General features: G+C 44.4%; 1 protein-coding gene across 1 annotated transcript in view; it reads right to left on the bottom strand.

Moving 5' to 3' along the window:
* Positions 1-2750: 2750 nt before the first annotated feature.
* Positions 2751-23817, bottom strand: part of MFAP2 (microfibril associated protein 2) — a 765069-nt gene continuing 744002 nt past the window's right edge. The window contains exon 9 of the mRNA XM_044061828.1: positions 2751-3904. Coding sequence (XP_043917763.1) covers positions 3801-3904 — 104 coding nt within the window. The 3' untranslated portion in view covers positions 2751-3800. The remainder of the gene's footprint in view (positions 3905-23817) is intronic.

Genomic DNA, 23817 nt, shown 5'->3' with positions numbered 1-23817 from the left:
GTTATTCACTTTTTCTGACATCGGCTGAGGCAAGAAAGAGTCCCCAACGGGGTACTTAGCTTTTAGAAGTCTTCAAGTAGTATTCGGTAGTAGTAATCTCTGGTTCTGACTGACCGGCACTTGCGAACAGCTTCTGCTTCGGGCGCCACGTGGCAAGAAAGACTGAGGAAAATGGCGTCGGCTGATGCCTTTATACCCGAAGAACTGCAGCTATGACGTCGGGTGAAGTGCGACACCAGCCGAAGCCAGACCCAGACTTTGGAATCCGGCCGACCGAAGGGCTGCCTGACGACAGGACAACCCATTTGTAAGGACTGCAGATGCATCCTTGAAGGACATTAGTGAAACATGAAGAACATCTGGAGGTATAGCCAGAGGCTTATGCTGTGGAAAATCCAAAAATTCCCTGATTCTTTTCTTAGACTGAGGAAAATCCTGGCTTTCCCATTAAAGTGCTCCCTAAGAGTATTCAAAGTATCCCCAAAGGAAAAATCTTCTGGAGGGGAGGCAGAAGGGATAGAATTTTCAGCATCAAAATCCTCAAAACCTGAAAAAAGTTGAGAAGTCCCTTCTTCTCCAGCAGAAATATTGGAAACCTCAGAATCTGAGACAGACAAACCATCAGGAGACAATTCTCTAGCCCTCTTGGAAGGGGGGGGGGGTTGAGAGCCCCTAATAAGGGAAAGAAGATCAGTAGCCATCTTTACCAACTGGGACTGAGGCAAAGGAGGGGAGACCGATGCCTACTTATGAGTAGTTTTGCGGCTGGAAGGTTTGCTAGTAATCCGGAGGGACTCGGGAGGCCTAGCAACTGCAGAAGTCTGAATTAAGGTAGTTGGTCTGGCTCTGGTCTCATGTCAAAGAGAAGAGGTGTCAGAAGCCAGTGCCTGCATAGCAGCTCTGGACCCATCTGAGGCGGCGACAGGCGGAGGGTCTGAAGATGAAATAGCAGCCTGCGGCATGGAGGACTCCGTAAAGGTCTCGGCAGAGGCCTGTGGCTGAAAATCTGTGGACTGCAGGGGCTGCGAAAGCACCTCACTAACTACCGCTGGGCTGATGATCCATTTCACTGGTGTGTCGTCAGCAGATTTAACCCTAGGCCTGTCGCGGTCCTTGTCCTTGCGTTTCCTAGGTACATCTGAAGTTGGGAGACCAGAAGACACCATACCGATGAGCTTAGGCCAGACTCCGAAATGATTATACAAAATCTTAGCTATACGGCGTATAGTATCTGGGTTGAAGGAAGCACAGAGTTCGCAATTAGGGACGTCGTGCTCAAGGCCCAAACTAGTTATACAACAGGAATGAAAATCACAGTGCAGAATCTGTTTTCCACAGGCAAGACAGTCATTAACTTTATCTGACATTCATTAAAGCAAGAAAAGAGGGTCCCCAACAGGGTACTTATCTGATGGCGTCTACAATTTGGTAGTCGGAATGCAAAAAGAAGGTAAACGGCTGACCGGCAATAGTATGAATTGCACCTGCTTTGGGCTCTGCGGCAAGAAAGATGGAGGAAATGGTGTCAGCTGCCTCCCTTTATACCTGACATCAGTTTTACAGCTGACAGCAGCCGACGTCATATACCGAGGACTCTGGTATTCGGGCCAACTAAAGGCTACCGGGAGCCAGATAACCCATATGTTAAGACTGCAACAGTGAAACACGAAGAATATCAGCTTTTGTAAGAGGAAATGCACAGGTAATTTTCTACAGCCTACTACTTTAAATTCCACTCATTCGTTTTATTTTACTGTTTTATTAATCAGGTCCAAGTGCTCCTTTTGATAGGTGACCTTGAGAGTGCTGTCTGTTTAAATGACTTACTCATAGTTACACAGTAGGAAAATGATGAATGTGGGAATCAAACAAAGGACTACAGGATGAAGTTAATTAGTAGCTCATAGACTTAATCCTCTGCAATAAACTGCCAGATGGCTGGCAAGACAGAAACCAACACTTTTTCGATCCCACAGTACAAATCCTGAGTAATATAGTAGAATGAGCATTTCATATTTTTTATAAAAAATATCCAGTACTGAATCCATTGTATTAAGAGTACTAACCTATGAACCTATGATAAGTAAAGCTGCGGGGTTTAGTATGTACTGTGAATATATACTACAGACATTGCCACTTTAAGTCAATTATATAGCATTGCCTTTTGAAGAGTGCACATATCCTATATCCTATAATGCTTTGTGTTTCTGCTTTAGAGCTGGTGGCTTAGTTGATTAATTTATATCAGATCTACTGAGCTGCCATTTTGTATAGAATAAAAGTTGCTTGTTTGACTAAAATGTGGGTGTATCCTGACATTACTGGGCTTTGTATTAGAAACGTACCTCGCAGGATGCGCAGCAACAAGTCCCGCACACCATCCAACAATCGGTGAAAGTAAAGTAACATTCATACAAATGGCGACATGAATATGCATTGTCTATTCATAGTTTGCCCTTTTCCTCAAGGTAGTCCAATCTCAGACTTGGTATATTTAATTTGCAGGGGTTGTGGGATGTAAAAATGAAGGGAAAAAAAAAATACTTGCGCTCTTTTCCGTACCACGACATGCCCGTTTCACCTGTCAGCCACTGAGGCCATGGCCATTTCTGCATAGACCGGCCTGCGAGGTACTTTTCTAATACAATACCCATTACTGACAATGCCATTTACTATTACATGGTAACCACTGGTGTGCACTGTATAAAATCCTAAGTTCATTCAAGCAGGAAATCATGCACAACAATTTCTAAGTGCAGTTTTATTTATTGTAATTTGTACAAAAATTTTATATAGCACCATATGCAAGTGAAAAGTAAATTCAACAAAGGTTATACAGCAACATTGTACTTCTCAGCACCTTTAAAAAACAATGAAACTGATTCCTTGTACTATTTCCAGAAAATAAAAATTTAAACTGGATTTCCTAATTAATGCAGAAGATAACGACTAGTATAAAAATCTTACAGAATGCCATTAAACAATGAATTATGCTGCTCAGCAGTTCAAACTAGGGATGGAACTCATTTAAATGCCTGGAGTTTTGTATGTAATTTTCTCAGAACAGACAACAAAGTGTCTACGAGCTGAGCAGAAATAATAAAAAAAAATGAGAGTACAGTCACTCCTCCACAAGTCAGAGTTTTTTGTAGGGCTGTCTACATTCATCATCACTGTGATGTTATTTTGTCCCTACAGATTTTATAGTAGTCATGTTTTCTTGACGAGACACTGCAATAAGCCAAGACATGCTAATATGTCTACCTAACAGCTATTTCTGACTTTGAGGTAACTCAGAGCTCTGAAGTAACCAAGGAGGTGCATCTGTATTAACCCAGCCTACCTGCAATGTGCAGCTTTAACAGTGGTAACTAGACCCAAGAATGGTCATTGTCAGAAGTGTCATTGTTGAGGACAATGATCTACTTACTGTATGTGCTCTGAATTTATTTCAGCTTGAGGGCACGCTCAAGCTAAAACTCAAAAGGACAAAGCAGCAGCAGCAAATACCAGCAATACCGCCAGCTCGGCTGTACCAAGGGTTAGATACCCTGAATGGTATTTAATAAAACATGCCAAATGGCTCACAAATTCTACAAATATACTAATAGACAAAATATCTAAAATTATGTGCACTTTTAAAAAACAGTATGTATGTAGCACCATGGGTTTAGGAAGTATAAAAACTACTATTGTTACAGTTGTGTTTTTTTCTTCTCATATAAAAAAGCCATCGTCACACAATCTCATCTTAAGTTGGTTTTGCTTGTTACGCCACTTGCATGCCAACTGGCTGATAATTAACAGATTCCACAGCTCTTGATGCAGGAAGAACTCACAGAGCCGCACAAACCACTGCTTGCCATCACACCGCATTTGGCAAACTTGTCTCGGCAGAAGTCAGCTGGAGGAAAACAAAAGAAGTCCTTGTTAATTAACTAGCAAACTGTATTTCACAAACTTGTCTCGGCAGAAGTCAGCTGGAGGAAAACAAAAGAAGTCCTTGTTAATTAACTAGCAAACTGTATTTCACAAACTTGTCACAGCAGAAGTCAGCTGGAGGAAAACAAAAATCCTTGTTAATTAACCATCAAACTGCATTTCACAAACTAGTCATGGCAGAAGTCAGCTGGAGGAAAACAAAGTAAATCTTTGTTAATTAACAATCATGCTCCAATTGCCACTGCTGAAGGTACATTAAGTATCATCTCTACTGATTGGATCTATGATATTTGTCTGCCTCTCCATGTCACTCCCCAGGCACTAACGATGCATTCATAACCAGAGCCTGACCAAAAACAAACAAAAAAATTACAACTCAAACTGTATTGCTCTTATTGGGAATTAAAAACATGCTAACATCTTTTCCTTCCATTCTTGGCAGAAATCCTGGTTATATCCCCCTTTTCCAAGAAACACCTATGCATTTACAGATCGGTAACTCATTTCCTACCGCCTTTTAACTGCCTATACATTACTCTGCTCCAAAGACACACCAAATTGGAACATTCATCAGCACACTATAAGGAAATCCATCCTATTTAAATCAAGACATGTGGGTGACACAATCCCTATTCTAACCTTGTACCAATGGAGCTTTTCATCACAACAGGATCAGCTATCACCTTGTCCTTCAAGCTCAGTCTAGTAAAACTTGTAAGAGCAACCTATACAAATGTATCCATTTTTTTCTAATAGAAGGAGGATCTGATGTTTTTTTTCCCAAATGCTATTTAAATATCAAACATTTCAGTAACGTATCTGGCTTATGTCTGACACAAGTGAAATCTTGCTCCTTAGGGCATTCACAGCAAACCACATTAGCTAATAACCTGGTAAACCAGCCAAACTGGAGTACAAAACCCATTTCCCAAGTCAGATACCACTTGGATAATGACTCCCTGTTTGAGAACAGTTTCATCACTCTCAATCATGTACAACTTACTAGAATGATTTTGCAAATGCAATATGGTATCTGGGTCTCTACTTGCAAGTGCTTTGGCTATTACACTACGAAAGAAGGTTGCATCTCATTTAACTCCCCAGTGTCACTTGGAAAACCAAATATAGTCCAAAATGAGCAAAGCTTATACTTTTTAAAATGTCATAGGCAGTTTTACCCCTTCCTCTATTACAACTAACTGAAAAATGGAGTTCACAAATTTAATTTGATTTAATTTAACTAAATAAACTATATAAATTTTGCCTAAAACGCTTGCTTACCTCAGATAATGCCTTTGAAGCAAACCTAAAAGCATAATCTGGTACATTTTTACTACCATTTTAAAATGCTGCATATTTGCTGGAGGTGTAATAAAATGCTTTGGTTTCATTTCTTGCATTCTCGGAACTGTCAGGTGCACAGTTTTATCAGAATGAAATTAGTTAGTTACTGGCCCAGTTTCTGTTTGGTTTTTGGAATAAAAGAGTAGTCAGTTATTTCATGTTAACCACTTCTAAACATTTACATTTCTTCTCACTGAAACAGTTTCTTGTACCACTTTTTTCATCACAGAAACATGCTTCTAAACCTTGCTACCATAGTCTTGTATAATAACAGTTCAGTGCTTCTTCAGCAGTCAGGATTAATGGAATGACTTAATCATCTTATAGCTCACAGACTGCTGCAAACTACCTTGAGTATCATTCACTCATTTCCCAGTGATCTGAATAGTCTAATTTGGGGTCATGGGTGAGCCAGGACTATACCAGCAGCCAATGGGGTTGAAGGAGCAGCAAGGCAAATAAAATATTCCTCTGTTGCAGGATGTGCGCACACACACACACACACACACACACACACACACACACACACACACACACACACACACACACACACACACACACACAGTTTGAAATATCTGAAGTAATCAAGCTCTTCTCCATTTATGAGGCACAGACCCTGTCTGGAGGCTACAGTTAAATAGCAATTCCAGATGGCCTGATAGGTCATGCTTTATTGCTATTTAGAAGGCATCCTGGTGTATTTTTTGACCCATCGATGCAATGTTCTTGGCCTTAAAAGAGAGCATTAAGGAACTTATTCCCAGTGATAGCAGGGGGAAATATATCTGATGGTATTTCCTGAGGGGATGTTGAGGGAAAGAGAGGGGTAAATTTGGAGCTGAATTTGTCTGCCAGTAGGTTTGCTTTGTCTTCTGGCTCAGTAAAGATGGCTCCATTTACAATGCGCTCTGCATACAATTGGGAATTGCCCTTGAGTTTGCAGACAAAGTACAGTATTGTACCTACCATAAATGTAGATGTTCGAGTGCTAATACAGCTGGAGTCATAACAGATGGGTTCTCCTGCCGTCAGGCGGGTCCTCGGTCGGCCGAATTCCAAAGTCTAGGTCCGGCGTCGGTTGTCGTCACTTCTTCCCTAACGTCAGTGCGACAGGGGTATAAAAGAACCAGCCGATGCCATTTTCTTCAGTCTTTCTTGCCCCAGATGTCAGGTGCCCCCAGAAGGAAGGCAATACATAAAATAATGTAATAATGCAATGCAATATAATCAAAAAACAGTAGTTGCAAGCAAATACACCATAAAAGAATACCCCTAGAGGGGAAGGTGGGAGGGAAACCTGGACTGCAGCTGTATTAGCACTCGAACATCTACATTTATGGTAGGTACAAAACTGTACTATGTTCATCGTGCATACAGCTGCAGTCATAACAGATGGGTAGAATCCCAAAGCTAAGAAAGGGGTGGTAGGCACTAGGTGGAGCTAGGAAGAGCCAAAATGCCCTGCAATACTGCAGTGGCAAAGCCTGCTCTAGACTTGGAGTATAATGGTAGGTTGTAGTGCTTAGAGAAGGTATGCACAGAACTCCAAGTGGCTGCTTCTAAAATATCCTTGGTAGGAACTCCTCTGAGGAAGGCTGCAGAGGTGGCTGTGGCCCTGGTGGAATGAGTTCTAATGCCTGTAGGTACAGTTTTGCCATGAAAGGAATAGCAAAAGCGTATGCAGTGGGCTATCCATTTTGAGATTGTCTGTTTGGATATTGACTTTCCTTGAGCTCCTACCACATAGGCCACAAAAAGCTGTTCTGATTTTCTGAAAGGCTTTGTTCTGTCCAAATAATAACACAGTTGTCTGTGGATGTCCAAGGAATGCAGTAATCTCTCCCTTTTGTTTTGAGGATTAGGATAAAAAGTAGGTACATGTATGGCCTGATTTAAAGCTACCCTGGATACCACTTCAGGCATAAAGGACGGGTTGGTACGTAATGAAACTCTGTCCTGATGGAAGATGATAAAAGGCTGGACAGCCATAAGAGCCTGTAGTTTTGAAACTCTACGAGCTGAAGTGATAGCCAGAAGGAAAGCTGTTTTCCAGGACAAATATTGTAAATCTAATGAGGCAGCTGGTTCAAAAGGGGGCAAAGTCAGTTTTTCCAGAATGAAATTAAGATCCCAAGCAGGTATTGGTTGTTTTCTTGGAGGTCTTAAATTCTTAGCCTCTCTGAGGAACTGTCTTAATAGAGGGTGAGAGAATAAAGGTGGATCAGTGTTGTATTTTGCAGAAATGGCTGAGGCATGGATTTTGATGGAGGAGAACAAAAGTCCACTGCTTAGCAGTTCGGCCAAATATTGTAGTATTTCAGGGAAATTCAGTTTTCCAGGGCACTGGCCCTTTTTCTCATTCCAAACACAAAAACGTTTCCATTTTGCAGAGTAAGCTTTTCTAGTTGATGGCCTTCTGGCCTCCAAAATGACATCCTGCACGTCCTTGGAGAGCAGGGCCTGCTGTGATGCTAAGGAATCTTCCATGCAGCTAGATTGAGTGTCTTCAGCTGACTGTGAAGAGTTTTGAAGCTGTGCTGAGTCAGAAGAAGAGGCATTAGAGGCAGGGTCCATGGTGGGGAATCGCCAGGCTCCTTAGTAGTGGGTACCAGTGTTGCCTTGGCCAGTCCGGAGCAATGAGGATCATCTTTGGTCTGTCTGCTCTGGTCTTCAATAGGACTTTGGGCAGCAGAGGAAGAGGTGGGAAGGCATAAACTGTCATTGATGTCCAACTGAAAGATAGAGCGTCCACTCTCCAGGCCTTTGGATGGAAGATCCTTGAGCAGAATTTTGTTAATTGATGATTTTTGTGGGAGGCAAAGAGATCTATGTCTGGCCTTCCCCATTCTTGGATTATTTCTGTAAAACTTTTGGATGCAACTTCCATTCGTGTGGATCTGTCATATTCCTGCTTAGGTTGTCTGCCAGTGTGTTTTCCTTGCCTGGCAAGTACTGTGCTTGTAGCTCCATTTAGAAGTCCATGGCCATGTTCCAAAGTGACATGGCCAGTCTGCATAGGGGATAAGAATATGTTCCTCCCTGCTTGTTTATGTACCACATAACTGTGGTGTTGTCTGTTCTTATCAATAGCTGACCTGGTTGTAGAAGGTCCTTGAAGGCTGTAATAGCATTTATCACTGCTAGCATTTCTTTTGATTGATGTGAAGGTGCTTTTCTTTTGGGTCCATTTGCCCTGAATGCACCGTCTGTCATGTGCGCCCCAGGCGTAGTCCGAGGCCTGTTGTGATGACTTGATTTGCTTGAGGCTTGCTGAATGGAAGACCTGTGTTTGTTTGGCATGCTTGAGCCCACCACAGAAATTCCCTTTGCAGACATGGAATTAGTGGTATCATTGTTTCCAAACTGTGGCTGTGTTGAGACCATATGTTTTTTAGGTACCATTGTAGTTTTCTCATATGCAGCTTTGCACATGGGAGTAGTAAGATGCAAGATGCCATGAATCCCAGAGCCTGCAGGATTTTCCTTGCAGTCAGCCTGGTGCAATTTGCCAGTGTTCTGAAATATTGAATTAGTTGCCCCTGCCTCTCTGGCATGAGGTAGGCCATCTAGGTGTTTGCGTCCAAATTGGCACCCAGGAAAATTATCTTCCGAGAGGGTATTAGTCTTGATTTCTCTTTGTTGACTGTGTATCCTAGAGAGTTTAATAACATTATTACATAAGCCAGATGTTTCAGAAGAATGTGTTTGCTGTCCGCTTGGATCAGGCAGTCGTCCAAATAAGGGTATATTTGTATCCCTTGAAGTCTGCAGTAGGCAATTACTGATGCCAGGCATTTCGTGAATACTCTGGGCGCAGTAGATAAACCAAAGGGTAATGCAGAGAATTGATAATGTATTGAACCTGCAAGAAATCTGAGGTATCTTCTGCAATTTTGTCTGACTGGGACATGCAGGTATGCCTCCTTGAGGTCCAATGTTACCAGCCAAGTCTCCTTGCCCAGCATGGGAAGAAGTTGCTGTAGACTGAGCATCTTGAATTTTGGTACGAGTAGGAATGTGTTTAGGATGGAAAGATCCAAAATAGGTCTCCAATCTTTGCCCTTCCTTGGCACCAGAAATAGCCTGGAATAAAAACCTTGACCTTGTTCGTGTAGGTACCTCTTGAATAGCTTTCATGTTTATAAGGTCTGAAATTTGCTTTTGTGCCTCTGCCCTTTGATTGTGTGGCAGGTTTGGCATGCCTTTCATTTTTGGAAGGGTATAAAAATGGAATTTGTAGCCTCTGTTTATAATGTTCAGGATCCATTTGTCCTTTGTGACAATATGCCAATTTTTTGAGAATAGTGCCAGCTTTCCTCCTAAGGGTGCTGCCATTTGAGACCTGGTTGGCATGCAAAGGGGAAAGTCATTGGTTTTGCTGTCTGAAAGATTGCGAGTTGTCCTCACCACCTCTTTGTGTAGGTGCTTGCCATTGTCTGCCTCTGTACGAGCCTTGTGTTTGTCCTCTGCCACTCGGGTGCCTGTATCTGCCTCTTTGGGGTCTGTCTGTGGCAGGAAAGGACCAGTTTTTGGAAGGCCAATTTCTACTAAAACATGGGGGTTGAACCTGCATAAATTCTTTCACAGTTTGCATTGATTTAGCCTTTTCCTCCATTTTCCGTAATACTTCCTCAGCATTTGCCCCAAATAGTACATCCTTTTGAAGAGGGGCGTCTAGTAATTTAGCTTTGACATGATCAGGCAAGGCTTGTTCTTTGAGCCAGGCATGTCTACGTATGACTGATCCTGTAACAGCAGCTCTACATGAGGCCTCTAGAGCATCAAAACCACATTGTAAGGTATGTTTACCCACTTGTTCTGCACTATGCATCAAATCCTGCAACTCCTTCAAGTCTGGTTGTTCAGGATGTGACATGTGACATTTTAATGGCCAGAAGGAAAGCTGTTTTCCAGGACAAATATTGCAAATCTGTTGAGGCAGCTGGTTCAAAGGGAGGCAATGTCAATTTTTCTAGAATGTCATTAAGATCCCAGGCTGGCACTGGTTGTTTCCTTGGTGGTCTTATATTCTTAGCCCCTCTGAGGAACTGTCTTAAAAGTGGGTGAGAGAATAACGGTGGATCCGTGTTGAATTCTGCAGAAATGGCTGAGGCATGGATTTTTATGGAGGAAAATGAAAGTCCACTGTTCAGCAGCTCAGCTAGATACTGTAATACCTGAGGCAAATTCAGTTTTCTAGGGTCCTGGCCTTTTTTCTCATTCCAAGAGCAAAACCGTTTCCATTTTGCGGAGTAAGCCTTTCTAGTAGATGGCCTTCTGGCCTCCAGAATGACGTCCTGCACCTCTTTGGGAAGTAGGGCCTGTTGTGGTATTAAGGAATTTTCCATGCAGCCAAATTGAGTGTTTTCAGCTGACTGTGAAGAGTTTTGTAGCTGTGCTGAGTCAGCAGAAGAGGCATTAGAGGTAGAGGCCAGGGAGGAATATGTGTTAGGCTCCTCAGGAGTGGGTACCAGTGCTGTCTTGGCCAGTCTGGAGCAATCAGTATCATCTTCGGTCTGTCTGCTCTTGCTTTCAAGAGCACCTTGGGCAGAAGAGGCAGAGGTGGGTAAGCGTACACTATCCATGCTGTCCAACTGAATGAGAAGGCGTCCACTCTCCAGGCCTTTGGGTGAAAGGTCCTTGAACAAAACTTTTCCAATTGATGATTCCTGTGGGAGGCGAAGCGATCTATGTCTGGCCTCCCCACGCTGGATTATCTTTGTAAACACCTGAGGATGCAACTTCCATTCGTGGATCTGTCATATTTCTGCTTAGATTGTCTGCCAGCGTGTTTTCCAAACCTGGCAAGTATTGTGCTTGAAGTTCGATTTGCCATTCCAGAGCCAAGTTCCAAAGTGTCATGGCTAGTCTGCACAGGGGTATGAATGTGTTCCTCCTTGTTTGTTTATGTACCACATTACTGTGGTGTTGTCTGTTCTTATCAATAATTGTCCTGGATGCAGGAGGTCCTTGAATGCTGTAATTGCATTTATCACTGCTAGCATTTCTTTTTGATTGATGTGAAGGTGCTTTTCCTTTTGGGACCATTTGCCCTGAATGCACCTGCCTGTCATGCGCCCCAGGCAATCTGAGGCGTCTGTTGTGATGACTTGATTTGCTTGAGGCTTGCAGAATGGGAAACCTGTGTTTGTTTGACATGCTTGGGCCCACCATAGAAATTCCTTTGCAAACATGGAATTATTGGTATTATTGTTTCCAAATTGTGGCTGTGTTGAGACCATAGGTTTTTTAGGTACCATTGAAGTTTTCTCATATGCAGCTTTGCACATGGGATTAAAAGAATGCAAGATGCCATGAAGCCCAGAGCCTGCAGGATTTTCCTTGCAGTTAGCCTGGTACAATTTGCTAGTATTTTGAAGTACTGAGTTAGTTGCCCCTGTTTTTCTGGCATAAGGTAGGCCATCTGGGTGTTTGTGTCCAAGTTGGCACCCAGGAAAGTTATTTTCTGAGATGGTGTTAGCCTAGATTTCTCTTTGTTGATTGTGTATCCCAGAGAATTCAGTAACCGTGTTGCATAAGCTAGATGTTCCAGAAGTATGTGCTTGCTGTCCGCTTGGATCAGGCAGTCATCCAAATAAGGGTAAATTTGTATCCCTTGAAGTCTGCAGTAGGCAATTACTGATGCCAGGCATTTTGTGAATACTCTGGGTGCAGTAGATAAGCCAAAGGGCAATGCAGAGAATTTATAGTGGATTGAACCTGCAAGAAATCTGAGGTATCTTCTGCAGCTTTGTCTGATTGGGACATGCAGGTATGCCTCCTTGAGGTCCAATGTTACCAGCCAAAACTCCTTGCCCAGCATGGGAAGAAGCTGCTGTAATGTGAGCATCTTGAATTTTGGTACGAGTAGAAATGTATTTAGGGTGGATAAGTCCAAAATGGGTCTCCAGTCGGTTCCTTTCCTTGGTACCAGGAATAGTCTGGAATAAAAACCTTGACCTTGTTCGTGAGTAGGTACCTCTTGAATAGCTTTCATGTCCATGAGTTTTGAAATTTGTATTTGTGCCTCTGCCCTTTGATTGTGTGGCAGGTTTGGCATGCCTCTCATTTTTGGAAGAGTGTGAAAATGAAATCTGTAGCCTCTGTTTATAATGTCCAGGATCCATTTGTCTGTTGTGATAATATGCCAATTTCTTGCAAATAATGCCAGCTTTCCTCCCAAGGGAGCTGCCAGCTGAGACTTGCTTGGCATGAAAAGGAAGAAGTCATTGGGTTTGTTTTCTGTATTGTTGTGCACTGTCTTCGCCACCTCTTGGTGCTGGCGTTTGCCATTGTCTGCCTCTATATGATCCTTGAGATTGTCCTCTGCCCCTTGTGTGCCTGTATCTACCTCTTTGGGGCTTGTCCATGGCTGGAAAGGACCAGTTTTTAGAAGGCCAATTTCTGCTAAAACGAGGTGGTTGTACCTGTAGAAAAGCCTTGACAGTTTGCATAGATTTAGCTTTTTCTTCCATTTTCCATAGTATCTCCTCAGCATTAGTACCAAATAGTACATCCTTTTGTAAAGGAGCATCTAGTAGTTTAGCTTTAACATGATCAGGCAAGCTTTGTTCCCTAAGCCAGGCATGTCTACGAATGACTGATCCTGTAACAGCAGCTCTACTTGAGGCCTCTAAGGCATCATAGCCACATTGTAAGGTGTGTTTACCCACTTGTTCTGCACTATGCATCATATCCTGCAATTCCTTCAAATCTGGTTGTTCAGGTTGAGACATTTTATTTCTTAATTGTTATAACAGAAACTGCTGATATTTAAGCATATGGAACTGACAATTTAAGGCCCTCATGGCTAGGGTGGCCGAGGTGTATACCTTTTTCCCCACCTTTCTAAGGATCTAGATTCTCTTCGAAGGTAGTGGATTCTTGGCAGTAGAGGCCTTCATTCCCTTGGGGCCCTGAGAAATAGTTTCAGGGTCAGCATTGTGGCTTTTGAAAAGAAATTGGTGAGAGTTAGGAACTATCAGGTTTGACTGGGGCCGGAGGCAGGGAATCCGGGTTAAGACAAGCCTCCGAGTAAACATCATCAAGTATGTCCAAGACAGGAGGTATAGCCAGAGGTCTGTGTTGAGGTAACAAAAGAAATTCCCTAAGCCTTTTCTTGGAATCAGAAAAGTCTTGGCCTTCCCAATGGAAGTGTTCCCTCAAGGTGTGCAAGGTTTCCCCAAAAGAAAAATCCTCTGGGGGAGATACAGAAGGAATGGACTGTTCTGCATCTGAATCTTCATAAGGGGAGTACGAGTGTTCCTCTACATCAGAATGTTCTGAGAAAATGGAGCCCTGTTCAGAAGAGGGAGAATCTTCTTCCACTCTGGGTCTCTTGTCTGGAGGGGTTGGGAACCCCTGATAAGAGTAATTAAATCCTCAGCCATTTTAAGCATCTGCTTTTTAGGCATGGGGCCTGGGGATGGGTCCTGAACAACAGGCCTCTTGGGATGCATGGCTGATTTGGACTTAGTAAAGGCCTTAATGGAAAAGGAAGATGAGGGTCTAAAGACACCCTGGGTGGAAGTGGACCTGTCCACATTAGGAGGCTCAACACTCACAGTGGCTTCGGTGGTTGAAGTCTGAGTAAGGGCCGAGGCACCTGCGGTCTCGGTTACAGAAGACACCGCCAAGGAAGTGTCGTCGGTAGTCAGGGACTGCATAGACGTCTCACTGAGAACCGGATCACGTGCAGCCGGTTTTGGCGTGGTGTCGGTGGAGACCGCGGACCTCGCGTGTCGGTCCTTGTCCTTGCATTTTTTGGACAAAACGGTAGTCGGAGTCTCCGACGACATTTTATAATCAAAGGCTTTACCAAAATAATGTTGGGCGAACTCCTCCCGACGCTTAATAGTGTGTTTATTGAAAGTAGCGCAAAAGCGACAGCCCGAGACGTCATGGTCTGGGCCTAAACAAGGTATGCAGAGGGAATGGAAATCCTTATGCGGTATTTGCTTCCCACAAGAAATACAATTGTTAACTTTGTCTGACATCGGTCTGAGGCAAGAAAAGTTTCCCCAACGGGGTACTTAGCTTTAAAGAAGACTTCGGTTTCCAATTTTTCGTAAATTCAGGAGCTGTCCGACTGGCACTTGCGAACTGCTTCTACTTCGGGCACCGCGCGGCAAAAAAGACTGAAGAATATGGCGTCGGCTGTGTCTTATATACCCCTGTCGCACTGACATCAGGAAAGAAAGCGACAACAACCGACGCCGGACCTAGACTTTGGAATTCGGCCGACCGAGGACCCGCCTGACGGCAGAGAACCCATATGTGATTACTGCAGCTGTATGCACGATGAACATCCAGGACTGCACCAGTGAATACATTCGAACATCTACATTATGGTATGTGTACACAACTGTACTATGTTTTTCATGTTTCACTGTTGCAGTCATCACACTTGGGTTGATTCCCAAAGCTGAGGAAGGGTGGAGGCAGTCAAGAAGTGTTACGGCTGACTAGCAGGCCCTGTAAGACTGCTGTAGTAAATCCAGCTCTTGATTTAGAAAAAATAGGTAAGTGGTAATGCTTGGTGAAGGTGTGTACAGAATTCCAGGTTGCAGCTTCCAGGATGCCCCTGGTAGGGACTCCCCTGAGAAATACTGTAGAGGTTGAAGTATCTCTAGTGAAATGAGTTCTGATCCCCTGAGGGGTAGGTTTTCCATGGTGCTTGTAACAGAAATGGATGCAGTGTGCTATCCATTTGGAAATGGTTTGCTTCGAAATGGCCTTCTCCTCTGGCCCTGCAGCAAAGCTGACAAGCAGCTGGTCAGATTTTCTGAAAGGCTTAGTCTTGTCAAGGTAGAATCTGAGCTGTCTGTGCACGTCCAAGGAGTGCACAATCCTCTCCCCTTTATTCTGAGGATTAGGGAAAAAGGTTGGCAAATGGATGGATTGGTTTAAAGCCACACTGGATACCACCTTGGGCATAAAGGATGGGTTAGCCCTGAAGGAAACCCTGTCAGCATGGAAAATAATGAAGGGCTCCACCGCCATTAGTGCCTGTAACTCAGACACTCTTTTTGCTGATGTAATAGCTAGAAGTAAGGCTGTTTTCCAAGAGAGGAATTTTAACTCTGCTAAAGCAGCAGGTTCAAAAGGGGGAGGTGTGAGCTTCTCCAGTGCAAAGTTAAGGTCCCTGGGGTGGGAGCTCTCCTAGGGGGCCTTAAATTGTTAGCTCCTCTCAGGAACTGTTTGATGAGAGGGTGAGAAAAGAGAGGTGGCTCAGTATTACAATGAGCTGAGATGGCACAGGCATGAATCTTAATGGATGAGAAGGATAGGCCTCTGTGGAGCAGCTCTGCTAGGTAATCATGGATTTGAGGTAAGGTGGGCACAGCTGTGTCCTTTCCTTGAGAATGACTCCAAGAACAATATATTTTCCACTTTTCAGCATAGGATTTCCTAATACTAGACCTTCTGGCCTCAAGGATGGGGTCCAGCACCTGTTTGCTGAGGGATGCTGGTGGTGTATTCAGGGGATAAACCAGGCTGTAAGGTTTAGGGTTTGCAGCTGTCGATGCAAAATCTGTCCCTCCTGCTGAGACAGCAGGGAAGGTGTCTGATGTAGGTGCCAGGGTGGCACTGCTGTCACGACTGCGTAGGAGTGGGTACCAGTGCTGGCTTGGCCAGTCTGGTGCAATAAGGATTGCCCTTGGCCTGTCCTGTTTGATCTTGAGTAGTACTTTTGAGAGGAAGGGCAGAGGAGGAAAGGCATAAATTGAGAGGTTTTCCCATGTAAAGGACAGGGCATCCACTTTCCAGGCTCTGCTGTGAAGGTTCCTGGTGCAAAATTTGTTCAATTGGTGGTTTTGGGAGGAGGCAAAAAGGTCCACCTCTGGTGTTCCCCACCTCTGGGTTAGAAGTTTGAATGAGTTTGGTTCCAGTTTCCACTCATGAGGGTCCAGTAGATTTCTACCTAAGTCACTGTCTACCAGTGAATTTTGCTTGCCTGGCAGGAATTGAGCTTGTAGGTGCACTTGGTTGCTCAAGGCTGTGTTACACAGGGCCATGGCTAACCTGCAGAGTGTGTAAGAATGGGTTCCCCCTGCTTGTTTATGTACCACATAAAGTACAGTTTTGTACCTACCATAAATGTAGATGTTCGAGTGTATATACTGCTGCAGTCATCACACTTGGGTTATCCTGACGTCAGGCGGTCCCACAGTCGGCCGAATCCCAAAGTCTTGGTCTGGCGTCGGTTGCCGTCGCTTCTTCCCTGACGTCAGTGCGACAGGGGGATAAAAGAGGCAGCTGACGACATTTTCTTCAGTTTTTCTTGCCCCAGATGTCAGGTGCCCCCAACTAGGAAGGCAATGCAAATAACTATGCAAAAATACCTTAGTAGATAAACAATAGTATTAGCTGTTAGCAAATACACCATATAGGCATGCATCCAATAGATTGATGTACATGGAGTTATAACTAACACCCTGGTATGTAGAGGGGATGGTGGGAGGGTAACCTGGACTGCAGCAGTATATACACTCGAACATCTACATTTCTGGAAGGTACAAAAAGTACAGTTTTGTACCTACCATAAATGTAGATGTCCGATAGGAATGCATCTGCAGTCCTTACAAATGGGTTGTCCTGCCTCAGGCAGCCCTTCGGTCAGCCGGATTCCAAAGTCTGGGTCTGGCCTCGGCTGATGTCGCACTTCACCCAATGTCATTGCTGCAGTTATTCGGGTATAAAGGCATCAGCCGACGCCATTTTCCTCAGTGTTTCTTGCCCCAGATGCCAGGTGCCCTCTAGGAAGGCTAAATTTGGATAAATGCCAATGATTCCAAATATTAGAGAGCAAACAAAAAATAAGCATGTATGTACATATATACAAACAAATACACCATAATAGATTCCCCCAGCTAGCTATAAGAGGGGCAAATACCCTAGGAGTACCACAGAGGGAAGCAGGGTGGCTAATCCTGACTGCAGATGCATTCCTCTCGGACATCTACATTTATGGTAGGTACAAAACTGTACTATGTCCTTCAAGGATGCATCTGCAGTCCTTACAAATGGGTAGAATACCATAGCCAAACTGGGGGAGGAGGAAAGATAGAATTATGGTGTAGTTAAGATCCCTTGCAAAACAGCAGTGGCAAAACCTGCTCGGGATCTAGAGTATAAAGGTAAATTATAACGCTTGGCAAATGTATGCACGGAGCTCCAAGTAGCAGCCTCTAAAATGTCTTTGGTAGCCACTCCTCGTAGAAAAGCTGTGGTAGTGGCTGTAGCTCTTGTAGAGTGAGGCCTGATGTTTTCTGAAGTTTTCTTTCCATGATAGGAGTAACAAAATCTAATGCAATTTCCTATCCACTTAGATATTGTCTGTTTTGAAATTGCTTTCCCTTCCATTCCTGTTGCATATGCTACCAGTAGCTGGTCAGTTTTTCTATTGCTCTTGGTCCTGTCCAGGTAGTAGCGTAATTGTCTGTGTACATCCAAGGTATGCAACAGTCTTTCTCCCCTGTTCTGTGGGTTGGGGAAGAATGTAGGTAGGTGGATAGCCTGATTTAAAGATACTCTGGAGACCACCTTAGGCATAAAAGTAGGATTTGTTCTCATGGACACTCTATCTTGATGGAAGATCAGAAAGGGCTGTACTGCCATTAATGCCTGTAGCTCAGAAACCCTTCTTGCTGAAGTGATTGCCAGCAGGAAAGCAGTTTTCCATGATAAGTATTGCAATTCTGCTGTTGCTGCTGGTTCGAAAGGAGGAAGTGTCAATTTTTCTAGCACAAAGTTCAAGTCCCATGCAGGTAATGGTGGCTTCCTAGGAGGTTTTACATTTTTAATTCCTCTCAGAAACTGCCTGAGCAGAGGATGTGAGAAGACTGGAGGATCCAGGTCGTATTCTGCTGAAATAGCTGATGCATGAATCTTAATGGAAGAGTAGGACAGGCCTTGGTGGAATAGCTCTGCCAAGTATTCCAGGATGTTGGCTATGTTTACCAGTGACACATCTTCCCCTTTAGCAGTACTCCAAATGAGATATCTTTTCCATTTTGCTGAATAGGTTTTCCTTGTTGAAGGTCTGCGAGCTTCCAAGATAATGTCCTTAACCCTTTGGGATAAATTTGGGTTAATTTGTCTTATGCAATGTTCCAGGCAGTCAGCTGCAGAGTTTTCAGGTTTGGATGCAGGGTGTTGTAGTTGTTCTGAGTTAACAGCAAGGGAACCAGGGGTAGTGTCCATATTAGTTCCCGAGACATGCTCCTTAGTAATGGGTACCAATGTTGCCTTGGCCAGTCTGGAGCTATCAGAATGATCCTTGGACGGTCCTCTTTGATCTTCAATAGCACCTTGTGCATCAAAGGAAGAGGTGGGAATGCATATGCTGTCAGGTTTTTCCAACTGAAGGATAGGGAGTCCACCTTCCAAGCCAGTGGGTGGTACGTCCTGGTGCAGAATTTCTTTAGTTGGTGATTTGGTGGGGATGCAAATAAGTCTATTTCTGGGAGACCCCATTTTCTTGTAATGGTTTTGAAGATGCCCGGATGCAGCATCCATTCGTGGGCATCCGTGGTAGTCCTGCTTAATATGTCTGCTAGAGTGTTTTCTTTTCCTGGTACAAAGATTGCTTGTAACTGAATGTTGTAACTCAGGGCCACATTCCAGAGGTCCAGGGCCATCCGGCATAGAGGGTATGAATGTGTGCCTCCCTGCTTGTTGATGTACCACATAACTGTGGTGTTGTCTGTCCTTATCATCAATTGACCTTGTCGAAGAAATGGTTTGAAAGTCTGAATTGCCAGTTTTACTGCCAGCATTTCCTTTAGGTTTATGTGCAGGTGCAGCTGCTCTTGAGTCCATAAACCTTGTATGCATTTGTCCAGCATGTGGGCCCCCCAACCGAGGTCTGAGGCGTCCGTTGTGATGGTTTGGCTTGGTTGAGTGCTGTGGAAGGGCAATCCTTCGTTTGATTGACATGCCTGAGCCCACCATTGGAATTCTTGCTTCAGGCATGGAATTATTGGAATTTGGGTTTCTAGGCTGTGCTTGTGCGGAGACCATAAATTCCTTAGGTACCACTGTAGCTTTCTCATATGCAGTCTGGCATGTGGGACCAAGATTATGCAGGATGCCATGAAGCCCAATGCTTGCAGGATTTTTCTTGCTGTTAGATGGTTTTGCTTTGTTAATGCCAAGAAGTAGAGAGGGAGTTGCTCCTGTTTTTCTACTGTTAGGAATGCCATTTGTTTGGATGTGTCCAGCTCCGCACCCAAAAAGGTTATCTTTTGGGATGGTATCAGCCTTGACTTTTTTATATTGACTGTATATCCCAGGGCTTGTAGAAGGTAAATGACTCTTTTCAAGTCTTCTGCTAGTTTGTTTTTGTTGTCCGCTTGTATCAGGCAGTCGTCCAGGTAAGGGTAGATTTGGATTCCCTGAAGCCTGCAATGAGCGATTACTAATGCCAGGCATTCCGTGAACACTCTGGGCGCAGTAGATAAGCCTAAGGGCAATGCTGAGAATTGATAATGCTCTGATCCTGCAAGAAATCTGAGGTATCTTCTGCAATTTGGTCGTATGGGGACATGCAGGTATGCCTCCTTGAGATCTAGAGTTACCAGCCAAGACTCCTTGCCCAGCATGGGAAGAAGCTGCTGTAGGGTCAGCATTTTGAATTTTGGAACAATGAGGAATGTGTTTAAAGCGGACAGATTGAGAATAGGTCTCCATTTGCTTTCTTTCCTTGGTACTAGGAAGAGTCTGGAGTAAAAGCCCTTTCCTTGCTCCATATATGGTACCTTTTCCACAGCTCTCATCCTTAATAATTGATTTACTTGTCTTAGAGCTTCTGCCTTTTGATTTGGAGGTAGGTTTGGCATTCCTCTCTTTCCTGGTAGAGTATGGAAATGAAACCTGTAACCTTGGTCTATTGTCTGCAAAATCCACTTGTCTCTTGTGATGTAATGCCAGTTCTTTGAAAATAAAGCTAGCTTCCGCCTAAGGGTGCTTCTAGTTGTTCCCTGGTAGGGTGCCAGAGCCAAGTCACTGTGATTGTCCTGTAGTAGTGGTGGTGGCTGTGTCTGTGCCTCGCTGGTTGTTACCCTGCCACTGGCGGCCCCTGTAGGCACCCCTGGATTGGCTTCTGCCTCTTGAACGCCTATTCCTGCCTCTCTGTGCTCTGGAGGAGTCTGGAAAGGACCAATTCTTGGAGGGCCAATTCCTGCTAAATCTTGGAGGTTGGACCTGTAAGAAATCTTTCACTGTTTGGACAGATTTTGCCTTCTCCTCCATCTTCTTCAGCACCTGTTGTGCAGGAGAGCCAAACAAATTGATCTTGTCCATGGGAGCATCTAATAGTTTTGATTTGACATGGTCCGGTAAGGCCTGTCCTTTTAACCATGCATGCCTTCTGATAACTGTGCCAGTCATGGCTGATCTAAAGGAAACCTCCAGTGCATCATAGCCGCATTTTAAAGAATGGTTACTAACTTGCTGAAAGTTATGTACCATTTCCTGAACATATTTCTTGTCTAAAGGTTCATCAGAGGACAGTTTTTTGGTTAACTGATCTAGCATAAATTCTTGATACTGGATCATATGAAATTGACAGTTCAATGCCCTAGCTGAAAGAGTAGCAGAAGTGTAAACTTTTTTACCCCATCTCTCTAAGGACCTGGATTCCCTTTCAGAGGGGAGGGGATTTTTGGCAGAGGTAGTAGCTACAGCCTTAGGCCCCTGGGAGATAGTCTCGGGATCTGCAAAAGGAGCCTTGTATAAATGGTGATGTGTGTCCGGGATCCTGTAGTACCTATCGGGCTTAGCAGGGGCCGGAGGTAGTGAATCAGGAGCAGTACAAGCAACATTAAATGCATCATCTACAACAGAAAGAACTGGAGGTATAGCTAAAGGCCTATGTTGTGGTAAATGCAAAAAGGTTCTAAGCCTTTTTCTGGAGTCTGAAAAATCTTGGCCCTGCCACTGAAATTGTTCCCTCATAGCATGCAAGGTTTCCCCAAAGGAAAATTCCTCAGGCGGAGAGGCAGAAGGGATGGACTCTTCAGCATCAGAGTCTTCATAGTCTTCATAAGGGGAAAAAGGAGCCTCTGGAGGGTCTGTATTATCTGAATCATCAGAGGAATCATCTGTGGAAACTGGCTCAGGGGGCTCTGCTCTAGGCCTCTTCTCTGGAGGTGGGTGAGAGGCCATGTTTGGGTGAGGTTGGGATCCCCGGATTAAGGAAATGAGATCCTCTGCTAGACTAAGCATTTGGGAACTGGAGCTAGGCCTGTGAGAGGGGGTCTTAACAAGCACAGATTTAGTAGCTTTAGCTGCTTTAGCCCTGGCAAAGGCCTTAATGGACATGGCTGCAGGAGGCCTAGCAGCTCCACGTGCAGGGGTTGAAATATCCAAGGGAATAGTGTCAGATAATTCCTGAGAAACCACAACTGCAGGTTGGATTTCAGAAGCCGATTCCACCAGGTTGGAAGAGGCCTCGGTAGAAGGTAAGTTTTCAGCTGAAGGAAGAACCGCTTGCTCGGTTTCGGCCGAAACAGAGACACTCGCGGTTGGCTTAACCGTGGATGTTCTTCATCTCACATTGCTGCAGTCCTTACACTAGGGTAGTCCGCTGTCCTCGGTCGGCCCGAATATCAAAGTATAAGGCTGACGTCGGTCAGGGCGCATTTGACTGACATCAGGACGTCAGGGTACAAATGCGCATGACCGACGTCATATCCTCAGTCTTTTTTGCCGCATGGTCCGATGCAGAAGCAGCATTGCAAGTGCCGGTTGGCGTTCTGAGATTTTTCGATTTAGAAGTTTCAGACCAAGTTCAAAGTTGGCTAAGTACCCGTTAGAATATTTTAGTTTTTCTTGCCTCAGTCATTTACCGGATGTCAGAAAAGTTAATAATTGCATTTCTTGTGGGAAACAGATACCGCATAGAGATTATCATACTTTGTGTATCCCTTGCTTAGGGCCTGAGCACGACGTTGTGGGCTGTCGCTCTTGTGCTAGATTTAATAAACGCACTATAAAGAGAAGGTTGGATTGTGCAAGGTTAGTCTTTGGGAAGCGGTGCAACTATAAAATGCCGTCGGATGCTCCGACGCCTGCTTCTTCAAAGAAGCGCAAGGACAAGGCAGTTAAGCCCAGGCTAGAAGAACCGTCTGTACCGGACGCCGGTTCTTTAGAGGTGTCGGTGGAGCCGGTGGCTCCACCGGAGGTTTCTTTGTGTTCCCAGGGTGAGACCTTATTATTGCTAGATGTGGCCTCTCAGGAGACTAGTCAGGCCGAGGGGGCTTCTCATGTTACTATACTCCCCTCCCTTCCTAAGGTGGCTAGGCCCTCTCCTTCTGTTTCTAAGGCTTCTCCCAGGGGCAGGCCAGGTTTAGCTTCAGTTGGTGTTACCCCTAGCTCTTCAGGTACTGTGCCCAAGAAGCATATGCTTAAAATGGCAGAAGATTTGATTACTTTGATTAGGGGTTCTATGCCCCCTCCTGCTAAGAGACCTAGGGTGGAGCCTGAACTGGGGGGTTTTGAGCGGGCTTCAGATATTTCGGAGTCTTCGGCTGAAGACTTGCAGGAGTACTCTCCTTATTCTGATTCTGATGTGGATGATTCTACTCCTTCTGCTACTCCTCCTGAGGATTTTTCTTTTTCAGAAACTCTTCATTCCATGAGGGAGCATTTTAAGTGGGAAGGTCAGGACTTCTCTGATTCCAGGAAAAGGCTTAGGGAATTTCTGTTTTTACCCCAGCATAGGCCTTTGGCTATACCTCCTGTTTTGGATGTAGTGGAAGATGTTTTGACAGAAGCTTCTCTTAATCCTGATTCTTTGCCTCCTGCTCCTGTTAAGCGGATAGGTATTACAGGGTGCCTGAAGCTCATAAGTATCTTTAAGAGTCCTAGGGCAGACCCAGAAACTGTTAGCCAGGGGCCTAAAGGTGTTAAGGCTTCTGTTGTTAAGAATCCGGTTCCTACAGACAAGGAGGCTAGGGCCTTGGATAGATGGGGAAAGAAAGTCTATACTTCTTCCACTCTTGCTATGAGGGCTCTGAATTGCCAGTTTCACATGTTGAAATACCAAAACTATCTCCTTTCACAATTGAAGTCTAAGGTTGATGCTCTGGCAGTTGGTATTGATTGTAAAGAGTTGCAAGATTTAGTGCATGTTTCTGAACAGGTGGGTAAGCATTCTTTGCAATGTGGTTTTGATGCTGTACAGGCCTCGTCTAGGGTGGCTGCCACTGGGTCAGTTCTTCGCAGGCACGCCTGGCTGAGGGATCAGAATTTGTCTGAACATGTTAAAACAAGGATTTTAGATGCTCCTTTACAATCTGATGTGTTGTTTGGTCCTCCTGTTGAGACAGTTTTAAAGAAAATGGAAGACAAGGCTAAGTCTATGCAGACTGTTAAAGATTTTTTGCAGGTCCAACCTCCAAAGTTTAGTAGAAATTGGCCTACTAAAGGGTGGACGTATCCTTCTTATGATTCACAGTCTAGGGGTAGGTCTAGACGTGGTAAGGGCAGAGCCCAGGGCTCTTTCAGGCCTAGAACAGGGAGTTC

The sequence above is a fragment of the Protopterus annectens genome, chromosome 2.part0 (assembly GCF_019279795.1).
Source record: "Protopterus annectens isolate FY-2018-M chromosome 2.part0, PAN1.0, whole genome shotgun sequence".
NCBI lineage: Eukaryota > Metazoa > Chordata > Ceratodontiformes > Protopteridae > Protopterus > Protopterus annectens.
This window is presented reverse-complemented; position numbering and strand designations above follow the sequence as displayed.